Here is a 27463-nt window from a genome sequence, read left to right as displayed (position 1 = left end):
GAGTAGCTACAACAATTCTGAGTAACATCTGTGAATCTATAATAAAAAGAAGATCCCAGCAAAATTGAACCACCTATGTAAAACGAGAATTAACAATATTATTATGTCGATGTATGGAATTATTTATAGAAAATTTTTCAGTACTACTGACACCATTAATTAACATGTGATATGTGATCTGAATGGAAATGAAATTACCTGTAGGATGAACCTGTCAAACATTATGTTTCGAAAAAGAGGAATTTGTTATAAAGAAAACTATTCTGTTACTGTAGTGATCTGCCAAATCAGAATCCTCCACAGATTCATAAGCAAGGTTAGCGATGGCATGGTCTGTTTATACTATTGTCTATTACTGTCATGTGTACTTTATGAGATACGAGGGCTATCCACAAAGTACATTACGTTTTGGAATTAAAAATAAATAAAGTATTGGAGATGTACCCGTGCTCTAGGGGTAGCGTCTTTGATTCATAATCAAAACGTCTTCGGTCCTGGGTTCGATCCCCGCCACTGCCTAAATTTTGATAAATAATCAGCATTGGCGGCCGAAGACTTCCGGCATAAGAAGTCAGCCTCATTCTGCCAACGGCCTTGTCAAAGAGGGCGGAGGAGCGGATAGAGGTTCAGGGCACTCTCTTCTCCTAGGGGTGGGAAATTGCCTATAAAGGCGGAAGAATCAGCAATGATCAACGACATGAGGATGCAGAAGGCAATGGAAACCACTGCATTAAAGACACGTAACGTGTATCCACAGGACATGTGGCCTGTAATTGAAGAAGTGTCATGATGATCTCTCCATTGGCAAAAGATTCCGGAATAGTCCCCCATTCGGATCTCCGGGAGGGGACTGCCCAGGGGGAGGTTACCATGAGAAAAAGATTGAATAATCAACGAAAGGATAACGTTCTACGAGTCGGGGCGTGGAATGTCAGAAGCTTGAACGTGGTAAGGAAACTAGAAAATCTGAAAAGGGAAATGCAAAAGCTCAATCTAGATACAGTAGGGGTCAGAGAAGTGAAGTGGAAGGAAGACAAGGATTTCTGGTCAGATGAGTATCGGGTAATATCAACAGCAGCAGAAAATGGTATAACAGGTGTAGGATTCGTTATGAATAGGAAGGTAGGGCAGAGGGTGTGTTACTGTGAAGAGTTCAGTGACCGGGTTGTTCTAATCAGAATCAAAAAATGGTTCAAATGGCTCTGAGCACTATGGGACTCAACTGCTGAGGTCATTAGTCCCCTAGAACTTAGAACTAGTTAAACCTAACTAACCTAAGGACATCACACACATCCATGCCCGAGGCAGGATTCGAACCTGCGACCGTAGCGGTCTCGCGGTTCCAGACTGCAGCGCCAGAACCGCGCGGCCACTTCGGCCGGCCTAATCAGAATCGACAGCAGACCAACACCGACAACGATAGTTCAGGTATACATGCCGACGTCGCAAGCTGAAGACGAACAGATAGAGAAAGTGTATGAGGATGTTGAAAGGGTAATGCAGTATGTAAAGGGGGACGAAAATCTAATAGTCATGGGCGACTGGAATGCAGTTGTAGGGGAATGAGTAGAAGAAAAGGTTACAGGAGAATATGGGCTTGGGACAAGGAATGAAAGAGGAGAAAGACTAATTGAGTTCTGTAACAAGTTTCAGCTAGTAATAGCGAATACCCTGTTCAAGAATCAGAAGAGGAGGAGGTATACTTGGAAAAGGCCGGGAGATACGGGAAGATTACAATTAGATTACATCATGGTCAGACAGAGATTCCGAAATCAGATACTGGATTGTAAGGCGTACCCAGGAGCAGATATAGACTCAGATCACAATATAGTAGTGATGAAGAGTAGGCTGAAGTTCAAGACATTAGTCAGGAAGTATCAATCGCAAAGAAGTGGGATACGGAAGTACTAAGGAATGACGAGATACGTTTGAAGTTCTCTAACGCTATAGATACAGCAATAAGGAATAGCGCAGTAGGCAGTACAGTTGAAGAGGAATGGACATCTCTAAAAAGGGCCATCACAGAAGTTGGAAAGGAAAACATAGGTACAAAGAAGGTAGCTGCGAAGAAACCATGGGTAACAGAAGAAATACTTCAGTTGATTGATGAAAGGAGGAAGTACAAACATGTTCCGGGAAAATCAGGAATACAGAAATACAAATCGCTGAGGAATGAAATAAATAGGAAGTGCAGGGAAGCTAAGACGAAATGGCTGCAGGAAAAATGTGAAGACATCGAAAAAGATATGATTGTCGGAAGGACAGACTCAGCATACAGGAAAGTCAAAACAACTTGGTGGCATTAAAAGCAACGGTGGTAACATTAGGAGTGCAATGGGAATTCCACTGTTAAATGCAGAGGAGAGAGCAGATAGGTGGAAAGAATACATTGAAAGCCTCTATGAGGGTGAAGATTTGTCTGATGTGATAGAAGAAGAAACAGGAGTCGATTTAGAAGAGATAGGGGATCCAGTATTAGAATCGGAACTTAAAAGAGCTTTGGAGGACTTACGGTCAAATAAGGCAGAAGGGATAGATAACATTCCATCAGAATTTCTGAAATCATTGGGGGAAGTGGCAACAAAACGACTATTCACGTTGGTGTGTAGAATATATGAGTCTGGCGATATACCATCTGACTTTCGGAAAAGCATCATCCACACAATTCCGAAGACGGCAAGAGCTGACAAGTGGTTCAAATGGCTCTGAGCACTATGGGACTCAACATCTTAGGTCATAAGTCCCCTAGAACTTAGAACTACTTAAACCCAACTAACCTAAGGACATCACACACACCCATGCCCGAGGCAGGATTCGAACCTGCGACCGTAGCAGTCCCGCGGTTCCGGACTGCAGCGCCAGAACCGCTAGACCACCGCGGCCGGCGAGCTGACAAGTGCGAGAATTATCGCACAATCAGCTTAACAGCTCATGCATCGAAGCTGCTTACAAGAATAATATACAGAAGAATGGAAAAGAAAATTGAGAATGCGCTAGGTGACGATCAGTTTGGCTTTAGGAAAAGCAAAGGGACGAGAGAGGCAATTCTGACGTTACGGCTAATAATGGAAGCAAGGCTAAAGAAAAATCAAGACACTTTCATAGGATTTGTCGATCTGGAGAAAGCGTTCGACAACATAAAATGGTGCAAGGTGTTCGAGATTCTGAAAAAAGTAGGGGTAAGCTATAGGGAGAGACGGGTCATATACAATATGTACAACAACCAAGAGGGAATAATAAGAGTGGACGATCAGGAACGAAGTGCTCGTATTAAGAAGGGTGTAAGACAAGGCTGTAACCTTTCACCCCTACTCTTCAATCTGTACATCGAGGAAGCAATGATGGAAATAAAAGAAAGGTTCAAGAGTGGAATTAAAATACAAGGTGAAAGGATATCAATGATACGATTCGCTGATGACATTGCTATCCTGAGTGAAAGTGGAGAAGAATTAAATGATCTGCTGAACGGAATGAACAGTCTAATGAGTGCACAGTATGGTTTGAGAGTAAATCGGAGAAAGACGAAGGTAATGAGAAGTAGTAGAAATGAGAACAGCGAGAAACTTAACATCAGGATTGATGGTCACGAAGTCAATGAAGTTAAAGGATTCTGCTACCTAGGCAGTAAAATAACCAATGACGGACGGAGCAAGGAGGACATCAAAAGCAGACTCGCTGTGGCAAAAAAGGCATTTCTGGCCAAGAGAAGTCTACTTATATCAAATACCGGCCTTAATTTGAGGAAGAAATTTGTGAGGATGTACGTCTGGAGTACAGCATTGTATGGTAGTGAAACATCGACTGTGGGAAAACCGGAACAGAAGAGAATCGAAGCATTTGAGATGTGGTGCTATAGACGAATGTTGAAAATTAGGTGGACTGATAAGGTATGGAGTGAGGAGGTTCTACGCAGAATCGGAGAGGAAAGGAATATGTGGGAAACACTGATAAGGAGAAGGGACAGGATGATAGGACATCTGCTAAGACATGAGGGAATGACTTCCATGGTAGTAGAGGGAGCTGTAGAGGGCAAAAACTGTAGAGGAAGACAGAGATTGGAATACGTCTAGCAAATAATTGAGGACGCAGGTTGCAAGTGCTACTCTGAGATGAAGAGGTTAGCACAGGAAAGGAATTCGTGGCAGGCCGCATCAAACCAGTCAGTAGACTGATGCCAAAAAAATTTTTTTTATTATATACAGATGAAAGCCACACTTAAATACTACTTTTCTACATAGTTGCCATTTAAATTAAGGCACTTATTGTAGCGATGGACGAGCTTGGAAATTCCTTCGTCGTAAAATTCGGCCGGCTGCACCTTGAACCACGTGGTTACTTCTTCTTTTGGGACAGAAAAGGTGTGATTTTTGTGGATTTCCTGGAAAGAGGCACTACAATAAACTCTCAAAGGTATTGCCAAACTCTACACAACCTCAGAAGAGCAATACAAAACAAGCGCAGGGGAAAGTTGAGCTCAAAGATCTTGCTGATTCACGACAACGCCCGTGCCCACACGGCAAATGCCACTCGTGAAGTTCTCGAATCTTTTAAGTGGGAGTTGTTTCCTCATCCGCCGTACACTCCCGACCTGGCACCGAGCGACTTCCACTTATTCCCAGTAATGAAGAAGTTTGGCAATGCAGCGTTTTGATGACGACGCACGGCTTCAAGAAGAGGTAACCACGTGGTTGAAGGCACAGGCGGCCGAATTTTACGACGAAGGAATTTCCAAGCTCGTCCATCGCTACGATAAGTGCCTTAATGTAAATGGCAACTATGTAGAAAAGTAGTATTTAAGTGTGGCTTTCATCTGTATATAATAAAAAAAATTCCAATACTTTATTTACTTTTAATTCCAAAACGTAATGTACTTTGTGGATAGCCCTCGTATTTGTGGAATAAGTGTAATAGACGATATTTAAAGAACGCAGTACACATACCTCCGTTTGTGTTAACATTCTACATCAACATCTACATAGATACAATGCAGGCCAACGTACGGAGGGTCGTACCACGATTAGTCATTTCCTTCCCTGTTCCTCTCGCAAATAGAGCGAGGGAAAACTACTAGCTATATGTCTGGGTATCAGCCCTAATTTCTCATGTTTTGCTGTCATAGTCCTTGTGATGTTACAAAATAGAAGTGATGTTGCTATTCAATGGAAAGTTGGAAATTGAGATTTAACTAACTGTTTTATCAATCACAATTGGCGTAAGAATCATGGATTGACCATTGTCATAAAATATTGCATTATGAGATGTGAATAGTTTTTACTTGCGGTTTCGCGTGGCTTGAGGCAGTCACAACTAGCGTGCTATTGATTAAGAAGTTGCGTTATCGTCTTTCTAATTACTTCATGATCGTAGATACGATCATACCCGGTTGTGAAGTTATTGTTATGACAAAAAAATTTCCTAAGGGACCAGAAAGTTCTTAAGGGCGCAAAAACAACTGTAACATCACACAAAAGAGAAATTCAATATTAAAGCTGATGCAAGAAGACGATAAAACAGTTTTCTTTTTATCAAGGTAACACGCACATTGGACTGCTGATCTTGGAGTCTGTAATATTAGCAAAATGCATAATTAAAATGAAAATAATACTGAGGAGATAATAGAAATGAGCACTGCTAAATGATTCAGTATTCCCAGAACAAATATTTATTATAACTAAACATATATCGTACCTTAAGCTTAATACTACAATGACGGTAGATTTTTATGTCCATATCATGCCCATTGAGCGCTCTTTTATATAGCCATTGTCCTCTTGAGTCGCTCGTGCTTCGTCACGGTAAGTTACAACAGTTCTTCTTCCTACACTTCACTCAAAACTTAGACGGAACACGTTTTTATTTATTTAGTAAAAATAATTAGATCAGACCGCCACAAATCTGCGTCCGTCTTACTCGAGAAAAAACAGTAAAAGTCCGCTGGAGAACAAATGAAGCCTTGAGCGCTAAAAAGACTTTTACTGTTTTTCTCGAGTAAGACGGACGCAGATTCGTGGCGGTCTGATCTAATTATTTTTACTAAATAAATAAAAACGTGTTCCGTCTTAAGTTTTGAGTGAAGTGTAGGAAGAAGAACTGTTGTAACTTACCGTGACGAAGCACGAGCGACTCAAGAGGACAATGGCTATATAAAAGAGCGCTCAATGGACATGATATGGACATAAAAATCTACCGTCATTGTAGTATTAAGCTTAAGGTACGATATATGTTTTAGTTATAATAAATATTTGTTCTGGGAATACTGAATCATTTAGCAGTGCTCATTTCTATTATCTCCTCAGTATTATTTTCATTTTAATTATGCATTTTGCTAATATTACAGACTCCAAGATCAGCAGTCCAATGTGCGTGTTACCTTGATAAAAAGAAAACTGTTTTATCGTCTTCTTGCATCAGCTTTAATATTGAATTTCTCTTTTGTGTGATGTTACAGTTGTTTTTGCGCCCTTAAGAACTTTCTGGTCCCTTAGGAAATTTTTTTGTCATAACAATAACTTCACAACCGGGTATGATCGTATCTACGATCATGAAGTAATTAGAAAGACGATAACGCAACTTCTTAATCAATAGCACGCTAGTTGTGACTGCCTCAAGCCATGCGAAACCGCAAGTAAAAACTATTCACATCTCATAATGCAATATTTTATGACAATGGTCAATCCATGATTCTTACGCCAATTGTGATTGATAAAACAGTTAGTTAAATCTCAATTTCCAACTTTCCATTGAATAGCAACATCACTTCTATTTTGTAACATCACATCCTTACGCGCAATGTATGTGACGACAGTACAGTCGTTTGGCAGTCAGCTTCAGACGCCGGTTCTCTAAATTTTCTCAGTCGTGTTTCTCGAAAAGAGCGTCGCCTTCCCTCCAGGGATTCCCATTTGACTTTTCGAAGCCACTCCGTAACACTTACGTGTTGTCTGAATCTCCCGGTGACAAATGTGACAGCCTGCCTCTCAATTGCTTCGATGTCTTTCTTCAATCTGACCTGGTACGCATCCCAAACACTCGAGCAAGACTCAAGAATACGTCGCATCAGCGTCCTGTATTCGGTCTCCTTTACAGGTGCACCAGTCTTTGCTAAAATTCTCCCAATAAAGCAAAGTCGACTACTCGCCCTCCCTACCACAGTTTTCACAAGCTCGTTCCATTTCATATCGCCTCGGATCGTTACGCCCAGATATTTAAACGACTTCTCTGCGCGATATAGGACACTACCAACACTGTATCCGAACATTACAGGTTTGGCCTTCCTACTGATCCATATTAGCTTACATTTTTCCACATTTAGAGCTAACTGCCATTGATAAAACCAACTGGAACTTTTGCGTAAGTCGTATCTTCTACAGTCACTCAACTTCCACACATAACGTCACCTTCAGCAAGCAACCGCAGGTTGTTGCCCACCCTGTCCGCCAAATCATTTATGCATACAGAGAAGAGCTGCAGTCCTATCTTACTGCCCTGGGGCACTCCTGTCGATATCCTTGTTTCTAATGAATACAAGCCGTCGAGGGCAACATAATGGTTTCTGTTATTCGAACCACTCAACTATATGTGATCTTATACCATATGTTCCTAACTTTGTTAACAGCTTGCAATGGTGCACCGTGTCAAATGCTTCCGGAAATTTAGAAATATGGAATCTACCTGTTGCCCTTCATCCATAGTTGGCAGTATATCATCTGAGAAAGGGGCAAGCTGAGTTTCGCACGAGCGATGCTTTCTAAGACCATGAAGATTCGTGAACATAAACTTCTCAGTCTCAAGAAAGTTTATTTTGTTGGAACTGAGAATATGTTCAAGGATTCTGCAGCAAACCAAAGTTAGGGGTATTGGTCTGTAATTTTGAAAATATGTAACAAAAGAGAATTATTATTCTATCACGAATGTTTGCAGATGGATATTATACGACGGTTGCCCAGAAAGTAGTGCACCTCATATTTTTCCTCAGCCGAAAACACTGCTACCTATGTGAAACGTTGCGTACGTATTATTTGAAGTCTGCTGAGCGAGCGCACCAAGTTTCCGTCACTTCCGACTGATAGGGTAACTGCAGCACAGTTTCAAAATGGCGTCCGTAGGTGATGTACGTTACAAGCAACGTAAGACCGTCCATGGTTGTCACACCGGACATATTGCAGCGAGCTGATGTTGTCATTCACGAGGACAGACGCATACCTATTCGGCAGTTGCGGCTGCATCTGTCAATCAGCAAAGGAAGTGTGGATGCAATTGTCCGTGCTCTTGGATATTCAAAAGTGTGTGCAAGATGAGTCCTGCAGTGTCTAACGGTGGATTACAAATTGCACAGAAAAAAACATTTGTCTTGATTTGTTGGAATGTTTTGAAGCTAAGGAGAAGGCCTTCTTGTCACAGGTTTTGACAGGTGATGAAACCTTTGTTCACCATTTTGAGGCTGAAACAAAACGACAGTCGAGGGAATGGTGCCATTCCCACACTCCACAGAAGAAAAATTCAAAGCAATTTCTTCCGCCGGTAAGGTCATGATCACCGTGTTCTGGGACTGTGAAGGCGTGATTTTCATTGATGCGATGCGAAGAGGCGGTACCATTAATTCAGAAGAACATTTCAATACATTAACAAAACTCAAGGTGCGCTTCGTTCGACTTCGGAGCTACAGCAACCGAGGGGCGTTTTGTTGCAGCACACTAGTCTGATGACTGCTGAACCCATGGCAAAACAGGGTTGGACAGTGTTATCCCGTTCACCCTCCAGCCTAGACCTAGCCTCCTCGGACTTCCACTTCTTTCGGCCATTAAAACATCCCATTCGTGGAAGACATTTTGAGGACGATGAGCAGTTGATTTACAGAGTGAAGCACTGGCTCCGCCACCTGGACAAGGATTGGTACTGACAGGGCATACACGCCCTTGTTTCTCCCTGCAGGAAGGTCATAGAACGGGAGGAAGGTTACGTGAAAAAATAGGGTGTCTAGATAAAACACCATTCTTCCGTTTGTGTAATTCTCATTATGTTCAATAAAGAATTTGTGAAGAAAAAATGCGTTCCATTACTTTCTGGGCAATCCTGGTACGTAATAGCCGTGATTAAAGAAACTTGTATACAAGTTTATTTGGAATGGTGCTCATGCGAGTAGTAATCCATTTGACTAGATAGGTTGGTCATGTGACGTACTTGAGGAAAGCAATGCAGACCGGAGCCGGAGTCTTTTGTTACGCTCTCCTATTGGGGGAAGGGTGAACGGCCATTGAGCCGATTGTGTCAGCTATAACGTTGTTTGCAGTCACTTTGATCTGAGCTATTTTAGTGCATCAGCTTGTCATTTACTTAATCGTTGTATATGTAGTACGGACAAATGTCACTGAAGAGCATTATGTGCATAAGGTAGTCAATAGTCTTTAGAGAACTGACTGGAAGGGGAAGATTAGCTTCCATAAACGAATCAGTGCTCTGGACAATGTCACTGGCAATAACTTATTAAAACCTAAGCTTACTTATTTTTAATATTATTAGTCATTTGTTAGGTCACCATTGGTAATAGCTTGTTCTTGTCTTAAATAAAATTGAAATTAATTCTAATTCTTGTCTTAGGGTACATCTCTGTCCTTGTGGATTACTTCTGATTCATTTCAACTAATATTTCATATTATCTGTGGATTTATATTTACACATTGACTGTTCATTAACGTGGATTATCTCTATCTGAAGAATTTTTCTATAGGCGTAATCCAATAGCGCACAACTAAATTTTTATGATATTAGTGGCGCCGTTAAAATTATTAATTAGTTTGAAACGTCCCCTTAGAACAATTATACAAGACTGTGCTTAACCTGACACACAATATTTTGTTAGCGCAACGCAATCTGACTTTCAAAATTCCCTACAAAAGATTGGCCCTGACTAACATTAAACTATACCTTTCACAAATCACTTACCTCACGAAAATCTTCGCTGCTCAAGCTACTGCAATACAGCGAGCGCCACTACTGCCAGCTAAATAAAAGATTCAAACTACTGAAGGCACTAACTACTGATAGGGATAGTTAGCAAATGAAAGATATTAATAGAGAAGAAACAATGTATTTACCTTGATATCATCATATGTCGTAATATATATATCAGTTCATGACAAATTACAAACCTCCGCCATCTCTCTCCCCACATCCACCACTGCTGGCGGCTCACCACCAACTGCGCAACGTTAGGCGCTGTTCACAGCCAGCTGCCGCTGCCCAACACTACAATGGCAGACAACAATGCAAACTAGCCACAGACTGCACACAGCACAGCCAGTGATTTTCATATTGAGCGCTACGTAACGTTGCCAATAAGAAAACATAAACAGCCTACTTACATAGAGAAAACATAAACAGCCTACTTACATAGCCCCCATGCTCCCCACAAAAATTTTTACAAATGGTGTTGGGCACTGGCCAATACAGATTTGACAAAAATTTTTCACAATTACAGTAACAAAGATATAAAATGCACACACTTATTAATATTATGTTGGTCAAAAGATCAAAATTTCTCACAGTCCATAAAGACAGTCCACATTGTTCATCACAGTAAAAATGCAGAGTTTTTCTCAAAGTCCAAGCAGTAAAAGAAAATGCACATAGAAGTAGTGGATTTCCATGCAGTCTTGAAGAAGTAGTGTTGACCTTCCAACGGAAAGACAGTGCTGACTCTCGACATGCAGACAGGTAATGGGCCACAACAGAGCAAACCCACAGCAGAGTCGTTCGAAGTTTGGAAGAATATTCGTAGGTAGGTCATCACAGAGCAGACCCACTGGAGTCCTGGTAGAGAGTATGGTATTGGTGGGCCACCAGAGGTGCAGACCCACTGCAGTCCTTGTAGAAATAATGGTATTGATGGATCATCAAAGATGTAGACCCACTGTAGTCCTTGAAGAGATGGCCAGCAGCCATCTGTTGTGACTGTGCAGGTGCACAATCACCATTGAAGAGTCTTGCGGATAATATAGCAAGTCCATAAACCACCCCTTGTCCACTCACAAAAAATTTGTTTGACATGTCCTTAGAACCAGCAATGCTGTTATCCAGTCCCTTGCTGAATTACCAACACACGTGCAAACACTAACAGTCCCTACTTCTCACATATTGTCCATATACTATGACCAACAGAAATGTGTGCAGTGAAATGTAACTAACAAGTTAATAATGTCATGAACTGGTGACAATTACAATTTTATAACATAAGAATACAATTACAAAGGTACAAAATACATCATTAAAAACATAACAATACAGATAACATTTGTAGTAAAACAGGCGTTACAAAAGAATAGAAATAAACATATACATCAGTGTTACAAAAATAGTGACATAAGTACATACATAAAATAATGAGAATAGTTTTCGAAACATTAATTTCACACATGAACATTGAAACAGAACAGAATTGTAAACAACTTTACAAAGAAAATAACATATTATTAATGCAACTTATATTTGAGGATAACAGTATTCCTCCTCATAGTGAATATAGCTTAGTATTAGAAGAGAAAAAAATTCTATGAAACAGTACACAGAGACAGGAAGAAAACAAATACTCAAGGGTACACAAACACATAGTGGGATAACACCAATAGGAAAGGACAGGGTTCGTTTTCAGTGTAACATTTGGTAATGCAGTCCAACCCAAAACTTCATATATCTTTCCTCTTATTTCATCCTCTGTTTCCACCAAAAAAAATTCTATCTAAGCATGCTTTCTGTATTTATATGTTCACACATTTCTTACCTCAACATTTATTTCCAAGAAAATCCTACCTAAACCTGTTTTCTCAATGCATTTCTTCCAATTCATCGCAACTCATTCTCTTACATAGTCTACCCCCTCTTAAGCTAACTTAAATCTACTGAGCTCAGATGCTAAACTAAGGGACGAGGCAATGCAGCATCACATAACAAATCAACACAAACAGCAATGCAAAAAATGCAAATTGGCAAAGCTAGCAGCATAAATGAGCAAAAGTCAAATTCAATAACACTATGCCTGGCAAACAGCAGCAACTTATACCTAAACATGACATAGCGCAAGCAGAAAAAATATTATAGTAAAAACAACAATGCAGATAAGGGAAATGTATATTCACATCTTAATGTCTATGTAATTAAAGTGGTGCACCACAAGAAGTTATTCTACCAAAAAGTTACCAAATACTTGAAAAGAAAATTATGAATGCAGTTACTAGTTCCTTCTTATTGTTCTTTCCTGTCCAAGTGCTCCTTTTTTAAAGAATGTGGATCATAAAATAATTATTTAATAGATCTGTTGACAGAAAGTGTTCACATTAGCAAATGCATTTCATTTTATAAAAGCAATGCTGCAACACAGCTGGAAACCAGATATCAAATGAAATAAGCAATTACGCAAACCAAAGCATAAAAACATCATTCAATAGTCATGTGGCATTTCGTAAGTCAGTAGCTCTCAATTTTCGTAGAAAGACACTTGTCATTATCAGGTTTACCTTAATATCATCACAAGTCATAATATATATATCAGTTCATGACAAATTGCAAACCTCCGCCATCTCTCTCCCCACATCCACCACTGCTGGCGGCTCACCTCCAACTGCGCAACGCTACGCGCTGTTCACAGCCAGCTGCCTAACACTACAATGGCGAGTATTACAAATTCCCTACAAAAGATTGGCCCTGACTAACATTAAACTATACCTTTCACAAATCACTTACCTCACAAAAATCTTCGCTGCTCAAGCTACTGCAATACAGCGAGCGCCACTACTGCCAGCTAAATAAAAGATTCAAACTACTGAAGGCACTAACTACTGATAGGGATAGTTAGCAAATGAAAGATATTAATAGAGAAGAAACAATGTATTTACCTTGATATCATCATATGTCATAATATATATATCAGTTCATGACAAATTACAAACCTCCGCCATCTCTCTCCCCACATCCACCACTGCTGGCGGCTCACCTCCAACTGCGCAACGCTACGCGCTGTTCACAGCCAGCTGCCGCTGCCCAACACTACAATGGCAGACAACAATGCAAACTATCCACAGACTGCACACAGCACAGCCAGTGATTTTCATATTGAGCGCTACGTAACGTTGCCAATAAGAAAACATAAACAGCCTACTTACATAGAGAAAACATAAACAGCCTACTTACAAGTTGTGTTCTTGTCCATGGTAGTTAGGCAGCCAAATGTGGGTTTCCAGTGAAGGTCGATTTCACTTCTTGCCACGTTGCTATGGAGGGCGATTATTTCCAGCGTGTACAAACCTTGGGGATTGAACGATGAGAGGATACGGAACAAAAACGTACAATGAACTAATGTCCGGAAATACATGGTTTTCATCCTAGAGACCATTTATTCAGTCATATTGTTACAGAAACTGTTGTCTAATGGCCGCTGTACAATGGTGCCACAGTTACAGCATGTGTTAAAAATGGTTTCAATGCTCCTCAACGCATGAGTGTACGCTCCACAATATGTTTTCCCTCACACGTTCACGTCGGCCGCGCTGCATCCGAACAGTGTTAAAGGCAGCATGAATACGCCACTCCAGTGTGTCCACATCGGGAATGGGTTCTACATAAATGGTACTTTTGAGACGGTCCCGTAACTAGAAATCGCACGGTTTGAGATCTGATGAACGAGCAGGTCATGCAACTGGACCCCTCGGCCGATCCATCGGTCAGGGAAGATTAAGATGCATCCGGACATTAAAGGCGAAATGGGCTGGAGCACTATCACGTAGCAGACACATAGCCATTCGAATCGTCAATGGCATTTCTTCCAGCAAGAGAGGCAAAGTCACCAGCAAGAATTTCCGGCCTGTTAGGCGACGTGGAAGGAACACTGGTCCCAAAATACGGTCGTCAATTATCCCGGCTCACACATTCCGGCTGCACAGATGCTGATGTTTCGCTGTCACCATACCATGGGGGCTCTGCATACAATCTCACAGATGACTGTTATGAAAGCTGAAGCGCCACTTCTCGGAAAGCTGGTCTCATCTGTGTGTAGGGTGGATGACACAAAACCCCGGAGTCGTTGTTGTCTGGTGAAGGAACCAGTTACAAAACTGTTCGCGATGTGGAAAGTCTGTCGCTAGCAAGCCCTGCACAAGCTGTAAGTGATAAGGATAGTAACAATTGTCATGGAGAATGTTCCACACAGTCGTCTGGTTTATCCAATACTGGCGGGCCAACTGTCTGGCACTGACACGACGGTCGCCTTCCAGTGTTTATCACATTTTCCTCCAAGTATGGTGTCCCAACTTTTCGGGTACGTGCTTCATGATTTCCTGCTTCCTGAAACGACTGTCTCAAACAAACGGCGAAACACTATTGCAAACATTGAATGCTTTGACGGCGGGAATATGTCTTTTGGTACAATCACGCTGCCCGCCACCCGTTGCCATTTGCTTTACCGTAAGTGAACACTAAGTTGCAAGCTCTCGATGTGAATACGGAACCATTGTGTACAACGCTGTATCACATCCACTAGAAAGTGAGTCAGCAAAGGAAGTTACCAATTACTTTGCCCGGAGAGGGTGCTACGGCACGAAGTATGAGGGTATGAGGAACAGTACCGCCCTTTAAGAGGAAACAATGCATACTGTAACTGTGGCTGCATGGTACAGTGCGTATTAGACCGCAGTCTCCGTAAAAGTATGATTGAATAAATGGTCTCTAGCATGGAAACCATGCATTTACGGACACACGCTCATTAGATCTTTTTGCTCCATATTCTCTCATCGATCAACCCCTAGAGTTTGTACACGGTGGAAAAAATCACCTTGTATACTAAATAGTACACTACAACTGACTAGATTTCGCCGGAGACTACAGAACAATTGTTCAACATGTGCAATTGTCTCTGTACTGCCGTAGTCACATAGCTGTGCGTCCATTATCATAGTTACTTATCAAGTAGACGTAACTAAATGCAGTACATTGTATGTGGAGTTCAGTGAATAATTTTATCGCTTGGTAAAAGTTAAACTTACTGGTTATGAAAGGAGGATGTTGACATGGATTGGTGGCTCTAATAAGATAACAGTAGTCACGAAAGTAACTGCTGAATTTAGTACAAACTGACATGATACTGCTTCGTAATCTGAAGCATTTACAGGTCTTATCCTGTGTATATACACGTGTTCTGCATTAAGAGGCAGTTTTTTGGCTCAATAGAGCACCTAAGAAAGTGAAAATAGAGCGTTCGAACAAAAAGGAGGTAATCCGTTTTGCATTATTTTTAAGTGAACAATAGCAACAGTACAAAATACACGCACCTAACTCACTGCATTAGGCTATCAAAACTGATACGAGATTCTAGGAGAAATAAGCGCTGCTAATGGATCAGCGAACCCATGTCTCGTACGTTGATAGTGAAATGAAGGCAAAGAGCTTCCTGACACGACTGATGTAAACTGCCTTCGTAAAAAGATGTCTTCTGCTGTCAAACTTAATGTAGAATGTAGGAGTATAGTACTGAAACTCACAGTCTCCATTGGTACTAAAAGCTAAACGATGGCAATACTAGGAAATAAGAAACAGATATTTTGAAAGTAACGTTATTCAATGGGTATATACTGTTCTCTTTGTCATTGTGAGAACTGAAGATAGATAGCGTACCCATCGAAAGAAAGAAAGGAAGCAGACAAGCATTAAAAGTTCCGTTCAAGCCGAGATCATTAAAAACTGAGAACAGGCTCCATCTGGGGAAGGGTGAGAAGAAAGTTGGATGTGGCCTTTTCAAAGATAAGTTTTGGAAGCTACTAGAAGCTACATCTTGATAGCTGGACGAAGATTTGAAATGCCCTTCTCAAGAACGCGAAACAACTTTCGTAACAACTGCACGATTACGTTCATTAAAAGGCCTATGGAAAATTGTAAACTGAAAGAAGAATAATTATGTGGCGAACACGACAAGAGTAGAGTAGTCTGTTTGGAAATGCAGGGAGGTGAAGGTGGTACTAAAGGAGATGTCCAGGATCGGATTACATACTACAACAACGTTGTGACCACTGCCCAGCGCCAGTATAAAAGCTGATCAGAGACGAGTGGGGACTCGCTCTAGTGACGATAGACGTCGCAGTTGGTGAAATTTACTGAGACAAGCGCCTTTCACGAAGGGCATGTTGTTGCGACCGGGCACCTGAGAACAAGCAACTGGTCGCCTGTTCGCGTGTTACTGAAGTGAGAGTCTATGGAGAGTGGTCGAAGGACAGCGGAATCAGGGGAATGTGGCAAGGTATTGGACGTTCATACCTCATCACAGAACTCGCCAGTGTGAAGAATACTCCCTCTGTAGAGACGGGAAGGTGGCGGTGAATGACAGATCTGGCGTGGAGTACAGTGGCTGTCCAAGCAAAAGTGTTTCTGAGCACATTATCCGGTGCACACTGTTCAACACGGAGCTCCGCAGCAACAAAACCGATACGTCTTCTCATGTTGACCAAACGATATCGTCAACTGAGCCTGGACTGAACACGGAATCGTCGAGACTCGACTGCGCATCGATGGACACATGTCGCCTGTGTGGATGATTTACTTTTCATATGACACAGGGTCGATAGTAGGGTCTGGAAATCGCATCATAGAGGCGGACGACTGCTCGAAAAATGATTTGTCTTAGGGATGCAAACATGACCCGATAGGTTAGTTTCATGTTCTTTGGATGATTATGTATGATAAATCCTAACGATTTGTCCATTAAAAATTAATTTGTGAATATGGCTACATGCTGAATTTTTTTTCATATACAGATGTTGGGTAGTAATTCCTACCCACGACCATTTACACATTATGATAATAGAAATTCTTCTACGGAATGGAAGGAGTTGTGATACACAAACTTCTTTAGTTTGTTTTCAAATTTTTCTTTGCTGTCTGTTTCGAAATTTTGCTTTGCTTTGCTTTCTGTCAGACAAGTGATTAAATCTTTTTGTCGCAGCATTGTGCACCCCTTTTTGAGCTAAAGACAAACTTAATGTGGTGTAATGACTCTCATTTTTCCTTCTGGTTTGTAATTATGTACAGCATTGTTTCGTTTGAACTACAGTGGAACATTTACAAAAGATTTCATCAGGGAAAGAATATACTCTGAATAAGGAGATTTAATGCCTAACTCCTTAAACAGATGTCTGCAAAATGATCGTGGGTAAGCACCACATTTTATTCTTACAGGACGTTTTCGAGTAAAGGAGACTTTCTTTCATAAAGACGAGCTACCTCAGAACATTATTCCAAATGACATTAATTAATGAAAATATTCAAAGTATGTCAACTTACTCAGTTGTCTCTCTCCAACATTAGGGATGATTCGAAGTGGAAATGTGGCTGAACTACGTTGTTTTAGAAGTAACAAAACGTGCTTTGTTCAATTTAAATTCCCATCAGTATAGACATTTAAGAATTTTGAAGTTTCAACCATATTTATTATTTTCTCAACCTGTATTACACTTGTCATTAGTGTAGTTCCCCAAGATGTGCAGAACTGAATGTTATTTTTTTTTAATTGAGGGCAAAACCATTAACAGAAAACCAATCAATGATACTTTTAAGAACATTGTTTACCATTTCTTCTGTTTCTGTGTGCATGCTTGAATTGATTACAATAGCAGTGTCATCTACAAGAAGAACTAATTCTGCTTGCTGTATATTAGACGGAAGATCGTTTACATGTATGAGAAGCATTGGTGGATCTGAGATTAAGCCTTGCAGAATCCCATAAGTGATTCCCTCGAAGTCAGAATTACGTCCACGGAGTGTATTGGTTGTGTTACTAAGTACAACTTTCTGCATTCTCTTGCTGAGACATGACGTTATACCATTGGTTGGTTATAACTTAAATCCCATAAAACCTGATTTGTTGGCTGGTTGATTTGCGGAATGAGACCAAACAGCGAGGTCATCGGTCCCATAGGATTAGGGAAGCATGGGAAGGAATTTGGCCTCGCCTCTTCAAGGAAACCATCCCACCATTTTCCTGAAGCGATTAAGGATAAATCACGGAAAGCCTAAATCGGGATGGGTGGACGCGGGTTTGAACAGTTGTCCTCCCGAATGCGAGTCCAGTGTGCTAACCATGGTGCCAACTTCCTTTGTCATAAAACTTGAATTTAACTAATAGAATACTGTGATTTACAGAGTCCAATTCCTTAGATAGGTCGCAGAAAATGTCAGCCGGCACTATTTTATTATTTAATGATTAGTAACTTGCACCTGTATATTTTTTCTTCTTTTTCTTCAAAAAAATAAGCATATGTACAAATTAATAAGCGATGTTGTAACATGACTCGTTTCACATCATTACGATCTATCGTGTAAAATGCTGGCCGATGTGGCCGAGCTGTTCTAGGCGCTACAGTCTGGAACCGCGCGACCGCTACGATCGCAGGTTCTAATCCTTCCTCGGGCATGGATGTGTGTGATGTCCTTAGGTTAGTTACGTTTAACCAGTTCTAAGTTCTAGGGGACTGATGACCTCAGATGTTAAGTCCCATACTGCTCAGAGCCATTTGAACCATTTATCGTGCAAAATGACCCATTACTGCTATCGTACCAAATGACCCATGGAACTAATTGTAAAATTTGGCGAATGAAATTAGATGAGAACATTCGCTTAGTCATACATGGGACCTATGACAGTAATCGAAGACATGAATGGCTGCTACGAACCAACAGGACATTATTGAGAACCCCTTATATTCCTTGATGATGATGGTGTCACAATGTCAAAGTCGTGAACAGTGGTTCGAGAAGCTTGATGGTGAGCTGACACTCATATCTTGGCCATTCAGTTCGCCGACGGAGCACATGTGCTACCCTGCTGTGTGACAACTCAGCAGCCACGAGCCACCGGCAAGTATTTTATGGGAATTGCGTGATCTGTGCGTAAATGTTTCGTGTCACATACACTGGGAAACCTGCCAATGACTTGCCGAAACCATGCACGCGGAACCAGTGCCGCATTGCGTTCCAGAGGTGAATCAACACGCAGTTAAGTGGGTGATCATAATGTTTTGGGGTCTTAGAATGTATGAGATTGCTGAATGATTGTGACTATAGGACATTCAGACTAGTACAGAGGGTATATAATGTCTTCTGAAATTCATTTGGAAAGAAGTAAACACTACCGAAATCTTCTAAATTATTAAGTTTGGCTTGCATTGGAGTTGCTCCAATGCTCCAAATATTGAATTAGTTTCTGTAATCACTACTAGATATATAAGTTCGTAAGCTTCCACTACCGGTGTCAATTTGGGTAAAATCCTTTTGAATATTATATTACCGACGTTTCGACCGCCTTTGTTTTGGTTCTCTTCAGAGGGAATAAATTGCTCGCCCTGATTAATATCCCTGTACAGACGCCAGAACTGAGGGTAATATAACTGCTTTAGCATTTCATTTTGAGACGTCCTAGAACTCAAAGGGATTTTATTTAAACTACTAGAGATATTTCATTAACTCTGTGGTGACATAAAGATGTGTGACATTGTTTGAAAAATTAATGTACCAACACAGGGCAACTTAGAACATCGTATTGAGAATATATCGCCGCTGTCCTCGTCCCACCTCTCTCCGTTTCTAATCATCTGTTAGTTCCCGAAGACGAACTGAAGCCATTAGGAAATATGATACATTCCTCAACTTGACACTATGTTGTACCAACTCCAAGGAGGGCGCCATTATTTATTGATAACTAAATATATTTATGTTTTATCTGTATTATTTCATTTAACAGAAGCAAGTACGACAGGTACTCACATGTATCCCGAGTTCCATTCAAAGTTGTCCATGAGACTCCACGCCGTGTAACCGATTACTGGAACACCATCAGTGTTTATCGCTTCTAGGACAGCTCCGAGGTATTCCTAAAAATAATACCGCAGATTGCTGGTAATGAAATGACATTCGGAGAGTAAAAGCGATTACTAGATTCATGTGAAAACATCTACTTACTGTAAAGTAATCGATGCGGTCTGTGTCGTTTAGCCCTCCAGAGTTGGAGAGACCGTTCTCTGTTATAAAGATTGGATATCCTGGGTATTCGGTGGCAACCCAATTCAGTTGATTTCGTAGTCCCCAAGCATAGTGCTGAAAATTTAAATACTTAGTTTAGATATTATTTCTATCGCACTCTACTTCATCAAGATGCATGCACAAATATAATAATTAGTTTGTTGGAAATTTTATCTCCACATTAGTTAAAAGTCTGGCATTGACCATTTACTTACATTCACTTATTCCAAGTCTGTGTTTGAAAGAAAAAAGACCATAGTGTAAAATCCAAGAAATCCTCTGGCGTATTCGTGGAAGTATTAATGCAGTGTAATAATTACAGGTTTCTTTTCGCAACCATCGAACTTAAATAGTACATACTACCTATTTGCTGAGGGGAATTTCGCAAAATAGAAATAAGTTAGTCCTGGGCTAAGGAAATAAGATTTGGAAGAAGATCAGAGAATCTCGACGTACTGTTCTGAAGAAGTTGCTAGTGGAGGCAATTTGCCGTTGCCTTCTGCCGTAGTATCAATCATCGCGTGTATGGCTGTGATGAGAGGTTGTGGGCAGTTTAGAGTGGTATTTTCGCGGTTTTCACTTCTCCATCCGACGGACGAATCACCATCAGCAGTGTCTCACTTTCTCACTCCACGTAGCTGTGGGGCGTGTGCTGGAATGTAACCCTTCTAACTAGCGCAACATCTGATGGCTGAGCAGGAATTTTACGCCACCACCTCTCTTCCTCTTGGCAGCCTTTTTCTCAAAATTCTGCAAAGTTCCATTTTTAACTACCAGTTTGAAGAGGATTCAGCATTACGCTTCTGCTGTTTGATTAAATTTCGAATCACAGAGTATTGCATCACTAATATACCCATCAAATTTGAAAGCTGTCGGTTCAAGATATTTCTATGTAGTTTCGAAATTTCTTCCATTTCCATCCCACCTCATCCTTAGAGGAACATGTGAAAAATTATTTAGGCACAACCCGTGTACAAAATTTGGACCGAATTGTTGCTGCCGTGTCCCAGGAAACACACATCTATTCTTCTATTGAAATATATCATTGCAGATAGAAATTGTTATTTTGTTTTATTTACAATTTCCATCTTACTATGTAAGACTCTAAAATTCCTAGGTTTCGCATTAAAATTATTGCTGGTACCGTATTGGGTAATATTTATACCTCCCTTATGTACACTGCTTACTAATCATCTAGGCTTTATGAGATTATCACATTGCTCTGGGCTTATTTGCTGTGGTTTTATAGGATTTATTCGCTACAGTTGTTGCTGTCTTCACGATACTTTCATATGATACTACTTCTATAACGTACGCTACGTAAGGTTTGTTCTTTCTGTGAGACTGCGCTTCCAAGTACTTAATACACACTGAAGCACGATCTATAGTTGTCGACTGATTGATTTGAGTGAGGGGACCAAACAGCAAGGTTCAAATGGTTCAAATGGATCTGAGCTCTATGGGGCTTAACGTCTGAGGTCATCAGTCCCCTAGAACTTAGAACTTCTTACATCTAACTAACTTAAGGACATCACACACATCCATGCAGGAGGCAGGATTCGAACCTGCGACCGTAGCGGTCGTGCGGTTCTAGACTGTAGCACCTAGGACCGCTCGGCCACTCCTGCCGGCAAACTTCGAGTTCATCGGTCCCATAGGATTAGGGAAGGATGGGGAAGGAAACCGGCCGTGGCCTTCCACAGGAACCAATCCAAAATTTGCTGAAAAACCTACATCAGGTCCACAGGACGCGGATTTGAAACGTCGTCCTCCCAAATTCGAGTCCAGTTTGATAACCATTGCGCTCCCTCGCTCGGTTTTGGTTGTTGTATTTGTCAGCTTCATTAAGTGCGTAGCGTAATATGTTGCTGAAAACGTTTTGAGTCAACTGTAAATTAAGGTTTGTGTTAAATTTCATATTAAAATTAAAATACTCAGATAATTCTTTGCACTACAGCACTTCGTGGAGTGGTTATTGTGTTGTAGTGAAATATTTAGTTTATAAAATCGATTGTTTACATGGTTGTAATGTAATGTATATCAGTTTTTTTTTCAGATTTAACAGGCATTGAAATTCGACAGAAGTACTCAGGTTTACAGTAGTACTAACGTATGGGTTTATAATATAAACTTGAGGCGGTAATTGTGGAAAAGTAACTTATCCCCCACAAGATTTATAACTGCAGGCTGCCATTAACTTTCTTCTCCATCACTCTGCTTTCACAAAGCAGTAAAAAATTATAATAAATAAATTAATCCTACGTCATCATGTTGAGATTGATCTTGTATCGCGCACTATGAGCAGATTGTAATTACATATTTGGAAACAAACTGGCTATGAAATCCGGTTATGAAAGGCTATTATCAAAATTGAAAAACTGCCTACAAAAAATAGCTTGTTTAAAAGGAATAAAATTCTAATATGTCATCATGATCATGAGCTTGATGGATCGTTGGTTCTGTTCCAGCTTACAACTCATGCTTTTCTCAAATGTCCTGCAATGATTCAATGCAACAGCCACCTGCCATGTTTCAAAACTCACCAGCATTAGTGTGTACCAACAGTCGAGAGTAAGAAATAGCATCTGATCCTGGATGGAGTCGTGAGCAATTGCATATGTGGTATCACAACTTTCTTACCTTTGTGGTCGCAATTTTTAAAAACTTGAGAACCTTCAAGGGTCTCTCCACTCACATGCTTTTGTCCCTTGTATTTCTGTATAAGCAGTAATATGAGCTTACCCCACCAGGCATTGTATACACTCCAGAGTCCCGCGATTTGGAAGGCGATTCACCTATGAGGCCTGGCGTCACGAAGTTGGTTGAGTAGTGGTTCATTCCGAGAAAGTCTGCCGATCCTGTAACAAGGTTTATTTCCTTTTCAGTTGACTGATAAACTGAAACGACAGCTTTAACCTTGCTTAAGAATTTATAAAGCTTTTCTTCCATTTCGTCACGACGATGCTGTGGAATCTGAATACATGTAATGATCCACATGAATGTGTACCATTAGAGACTTAGATACACCAGGAAGGAATCAGTGCCCAGTTAAACCTTTCAGTCGACAACTGAGCTGGAGTCTGATCGTTTGTAAGTTAACTAAGTACGAAAGGCTGGCATCAGAGTAAGAGCCTTGGTCAGCTTCAAAGTTTTACGAGGCCACAAACAAATTACCAAACACTTAACGACAAAAATCGTATAAAATTAATTTTTGTGTCTTCAATAATTATTAAATTAGCATCTATTTCGAATCAGCCATAAAACATGAATTTTTATACAGGGTGTTACAAAAAGGTACGGCCAAACTTTCAGGAAACATTCCTCACACACTAATAAAGAAAAGATGTATGTGGACATGTGTCCGGAAACGCTTAATTTCCATGTTAGAGCTCATTTTAGTTTCGTCAGTATGTACTGTACTTCCTCGATTCACCGCCATGATTTCATACGGTATACTCTACCTGTGCTGCTAGAACATGTGCCTTTACAAGTACGACACAACGTGTGGTTCATGCACGATGGAGCTCCTGCACATTTCAGTCGAAGTGTTCGTACGCTTCTCAACAACAGATTCGGTGACCGATGGATTGGTAGAGGCGGACCAATTCCATGGCCTCCACGCTCTCCCGACCTCAACCCTCTTGACTTTCATTTATGTGGGCATTTGAAAGCTCTTGTCTACGCAACCCCGGTACCAAATGTAGAGACTCTTTGTGCTCGTATTGTGGACGACTGTGATACAATACGCCATTCTCCAGGGCTGCATCAACGCACCAGGGATTCCATGCGACGGAGGGTGGATGCATGTATCCTCGCTAACGGAGGACATTTTGAACATTTCCTGTAACAAAGTGTTGGAAGTCACGCTGGTAAGTTCTGTTGCTGTGTGTTCCCATTCCATGATTAATTTGATTTGAAGAGAAGTAATGAAATGAGCTCTAACATGGAAAGTAAGCGTTTCCGGACACATGTCCTCATAACATATTTTCTTTCTTTGTGTGTGAGGAATGTTTCCTGAAAGTTTGGCCGTACCTCTTTGTAACACCCTGTATAAAAGATGACTGCCACTAGTTACTGACAATATTTGCATTTCATATGTTTTTTAAAGGTTCTGTGACAAAAATCATTTTCTATGTTACAAGAAACACTTTGAAATCTTCATGCATAAAGTGCTGCTGGCACTTCTACTGCATACGTTGATAGTTACGTGTTACAAGACTCAATAACGTAATGTGGAGAACAGACCTGTACTGGTTCAGTGTTTCCAGGAATTTTTTGGAATCGTATTGCCTTAGGCTCTGGACAGCCATTTCTATTATTCCTAAAGACACAAATGGTTCAAATGGCTCTGAGCACCATGGGACTTAACACCTGAGGTCATCAGTACCCTAGGACTTAGAACTACATAAACCTAACTAACCTAAGGACATCACACACATCCACGCCCGAGGCAGGATTCGAACCTGTGACCGTAGCGGTCGCGCGGTTCGAGACTGAAGCGCCTAGAACCGCTCGACCACACTGGTCGGCCTAAAGAGACAAGTCATGTATAAAGTAGCGTTTGTATCTATTACATTATATAATTTGGAGACGTCCTTCCATTAAGTTCTTATACACTGACTTTGGAATTTGTTTCCGTTCTTCATGACGAAAAGGTGATTATTCTGATCTGAGCGAATGGATGTGCAGCGGAACCGATGCCAGAAAGAGTCGGGAAATTATAGAACCGTTTTGTAGTGCAGGTTGTGCTTAAAAATAATTCTTCAGAAAATTTCTACACGTTGTGCCATTACCGAGTTAACTACCATTGACGTTAGCCATTCGGGCCGTGGCGCCCGCAAATTCAAGCGGCCCGCCAGATACTTGTTCTCATAGCATAGGTTATGGCGCATAAGACTGTTTATCCTTAGTCCGGGTTCCATTCTTACTATCATTCCATGTCCAATTTTTGTATCACTCGCTTATTCGGTTTTAGGAAAGCAAACGAAGAACACTTTTGGCGACACCGTGTCTGGCGGGCAGCTTGTGCTTGCGCGCGCAGCGGCCTGATCGGTTAACTTCAAGGTTAATTAACTCGGAAACGGGCCAACGTGTCGAATCTTTTTACTTAAGAAATACTTCTCAGTACAACCTACCTTCCAATGACCTAACGAGCTTTTCAAAGCGTTTCTATTACTCTGTATAAAGGAGAACGAAAATATAGGAGATATTCGACTATTAAGCCCAGCAGTGTTGTTGGTTTCAAAGCCTGTGGTATCACCCTTGTGGCTGACGGATTTCAGGATCAAAATAGTCAGCTATTTTGCCGCTTTGCCTCTTGAATCTTAGCTGACACTTCATATTACGTCAAGAATGCTTTCTAATCCTCCAGCATCACACTGTGAAACAAACAGTGCTGTTTCTTCGAAAGTTTTCCTGGAGAATCTGTTTAAATTCCTTTCGGGTGTATGACTCAGCAAGCTCTCTGGTTCTGCTCAACATACAGGCAACGAAACTTGCCGATGAAACGAATTCCAGCGGCGAGAGACTCAATATCTACTGCTGTTAACACTGGGATGGTGACATGATTCAGTCAGAAAATTTCATTAGAAATAATGATATAAGCTGAACGAAAATGTGCTAGGAACAATTTATATCACAGTCATATCCTAACATTACTAGAGATGTTATATCATCAGTTGTTGAATCCAAAGTATCCTCCACTGCTGTGTATTTGGAGACTCACCCCTAATGTATTCGATCTCTTCCTGTGTAAATTTTGGTAGCCTTGAGTGGTTTCGTCCCTCACGAGCACTGTTGTCATCCACTAACTGTTGCACCACAAGTGGGTAATCCCCTTCCTCAGTGTAGATTGGGTGTGCGAAGATACCCATCTGCAGAACAGAATGAACATTAGTTTTCCTCACTGTCAAAAAATTCTCGTATGTAGGCTTCATAACTCGCGTGATTTCTATCCGTTGAACACTCTAAGGTACTAGCAATACACGGAAAATTTAGAGGAACTCCAACTGGTTGGCAGCAGGGCCGAAACACCCACCTGAAACTGTCGTGCTCGTTCACTGGCATCGTTTTCCCCTTCTGTGTTACTCGCCGGTTCAAGCCCATCCATATTAAGTGTGATTCCCACACTACCTGTAAAGTATACCAAACCATATACACATACATATAAATTAAATTATATGACATTGTCATGCTGAAGAAGAGAATGCTGCTTGTCTGGACGAGTTCTTGGAATACATCCTTTGAGTTTGTTGGGCCGTTTCTTATGCACCTATAAAGTTACGTTTGACACCCTGTTGATACACGGTGCAGTTTGGAACCCTATAGCGGCAGAGGGTTGCAAGGTGTGTCAGCAAATCTGGAAGTCATGCGAGTAATACACGTAAAATGTAATACCTCATCCGATTATGGGAAGAGAATAAAAAATTCTGAGTCACTACTTTTCAGCACACCCTCGTGTTGCATCAGGTGGCTTGCCGTCTACACGTTATTTCATCGTCCTTCAACCGCTTCAGTTAGTAGGTTAGTTACATGTTTCATAGATCATTTGAACGATTCTTTTATCGAAATGATATGGAACGAGTCAGTTTATAGTGTATGTATATTTGCATACATGATTAGTGTTAATATTAATGAACACATTAACGTTTCATTCCTACCATGCAATTACACTTAAAAACATTTTTAAAATATTTTTATTAGCTACCAGTTTTGAAGTAGAAATTTATCAGTGGAATAGAAAGAGTTGTCTGGGAAAAAATGACTGCAAATTAAATTTAAGACTTGCTCCGCTACTGTCAGACATTTTATGTTAGTGTGCAAATGAGCAAAAATTTTTGTTACTGTTTACTGAACTCGTCTCTGAGCCACTGTCAGCTTTAACAATGAGTAATAAAGGTCATTTTCCCTCCAGTGTTGTAAGTATGTGCATCACTGTTCTTCTTAAATTGTGATGGACGTTTTATGAGTTACTTCATTAGCGAAAATATGTATTGCCATGGCACAGTTAAAATATTTAGCTCCTTTCAAAGATACCTACTGATGTCCATGAGTGAAAACCACGTGTTATTTTTTGTGCTAGCTTTTTTGAATCAATACTTTCTTCCTGTGTGATGAGTTACACCAGTAAATTATTCTGTATAGCAATAATAGAATGGAGATATGCAAAATAAGTCAAGAGGTTGACACATGTTTGCTAAGATTAGGAATTATATGAAGAGTAAAAGTAGCTGAACTTGATTGGTGGAAAATCTCGGTAATACACTTCTTCCAATTCACCTGTTCATCAGTATGAACCACCAAAAATTTGAAGCATTCTGTCCTACTTACTGACTCCGACTAAAGTGCGACATGAATTATTGATACGATTCTGTTTGTTGTACAGAACTGAATGTAGGGTGTTTTTTCAAAATTT

At 40.7% G+C, this 27463-nt stretch overlaps 1 protein-coding gene across 1 annotated transcript in view; it reads right to left on the bottom strand.

Moving 5' to 3' along the window:
• The window catches only part of LOC124805585 (myrosinase 1-like), a 50218-nt gene that overhangs the window by 4763 nt on the left and 17992 nt on the right, over nucleotides 1–27463 (bottom strand). The window contains exons 6-10 of the mRNA XM_047266151.1: nucleotides 26087–26181; nucleotides 25775–25922; nucleotides 22792–22907; nucleotides 19990–20124; nucleotides 19795–19901 (exon numbers count right to left, since the gene is read on the bottom strand). Coding sequence (XP_047122107.1) covers nucleotides 19795–19901; nucleotides 19990–20124; nucleotides 22792–22907; nucleotides 25775–25922; nucleotides 26087–26181 — 601 coding nt within the window. The remainder of the gene's footprint in view (nucleotides 1–19794; nucleotides 19902–19989; nucleotides 20125–22791; nucleotides 22908–25774; nucleotides 25923–26086; nucleotides 26182–27463) is intronic.

The sequence above is a fragment of the Schistocerca piceifrons genome, chromosome 7 (genome assembly GCF_021461385.2).
Source record: "Schistocerca piceifrons isolate TAMUIC-IGC-003096 chromosome 7, iqSchPice1.1, whole genome shotgun sequence".
Classification (NCBI taxonomy): Eukaryota; Metazoa; Arthropoda; class Insecta; order Orthoptera; family Acrididae; genus Schistocerca; species Schistocerca piceifrons.
The sequence above is the reverse complement of the archived record's forward strand: the minus strand, read 5'-3'. Positions and strand labels throughout refer to the sequence as shown.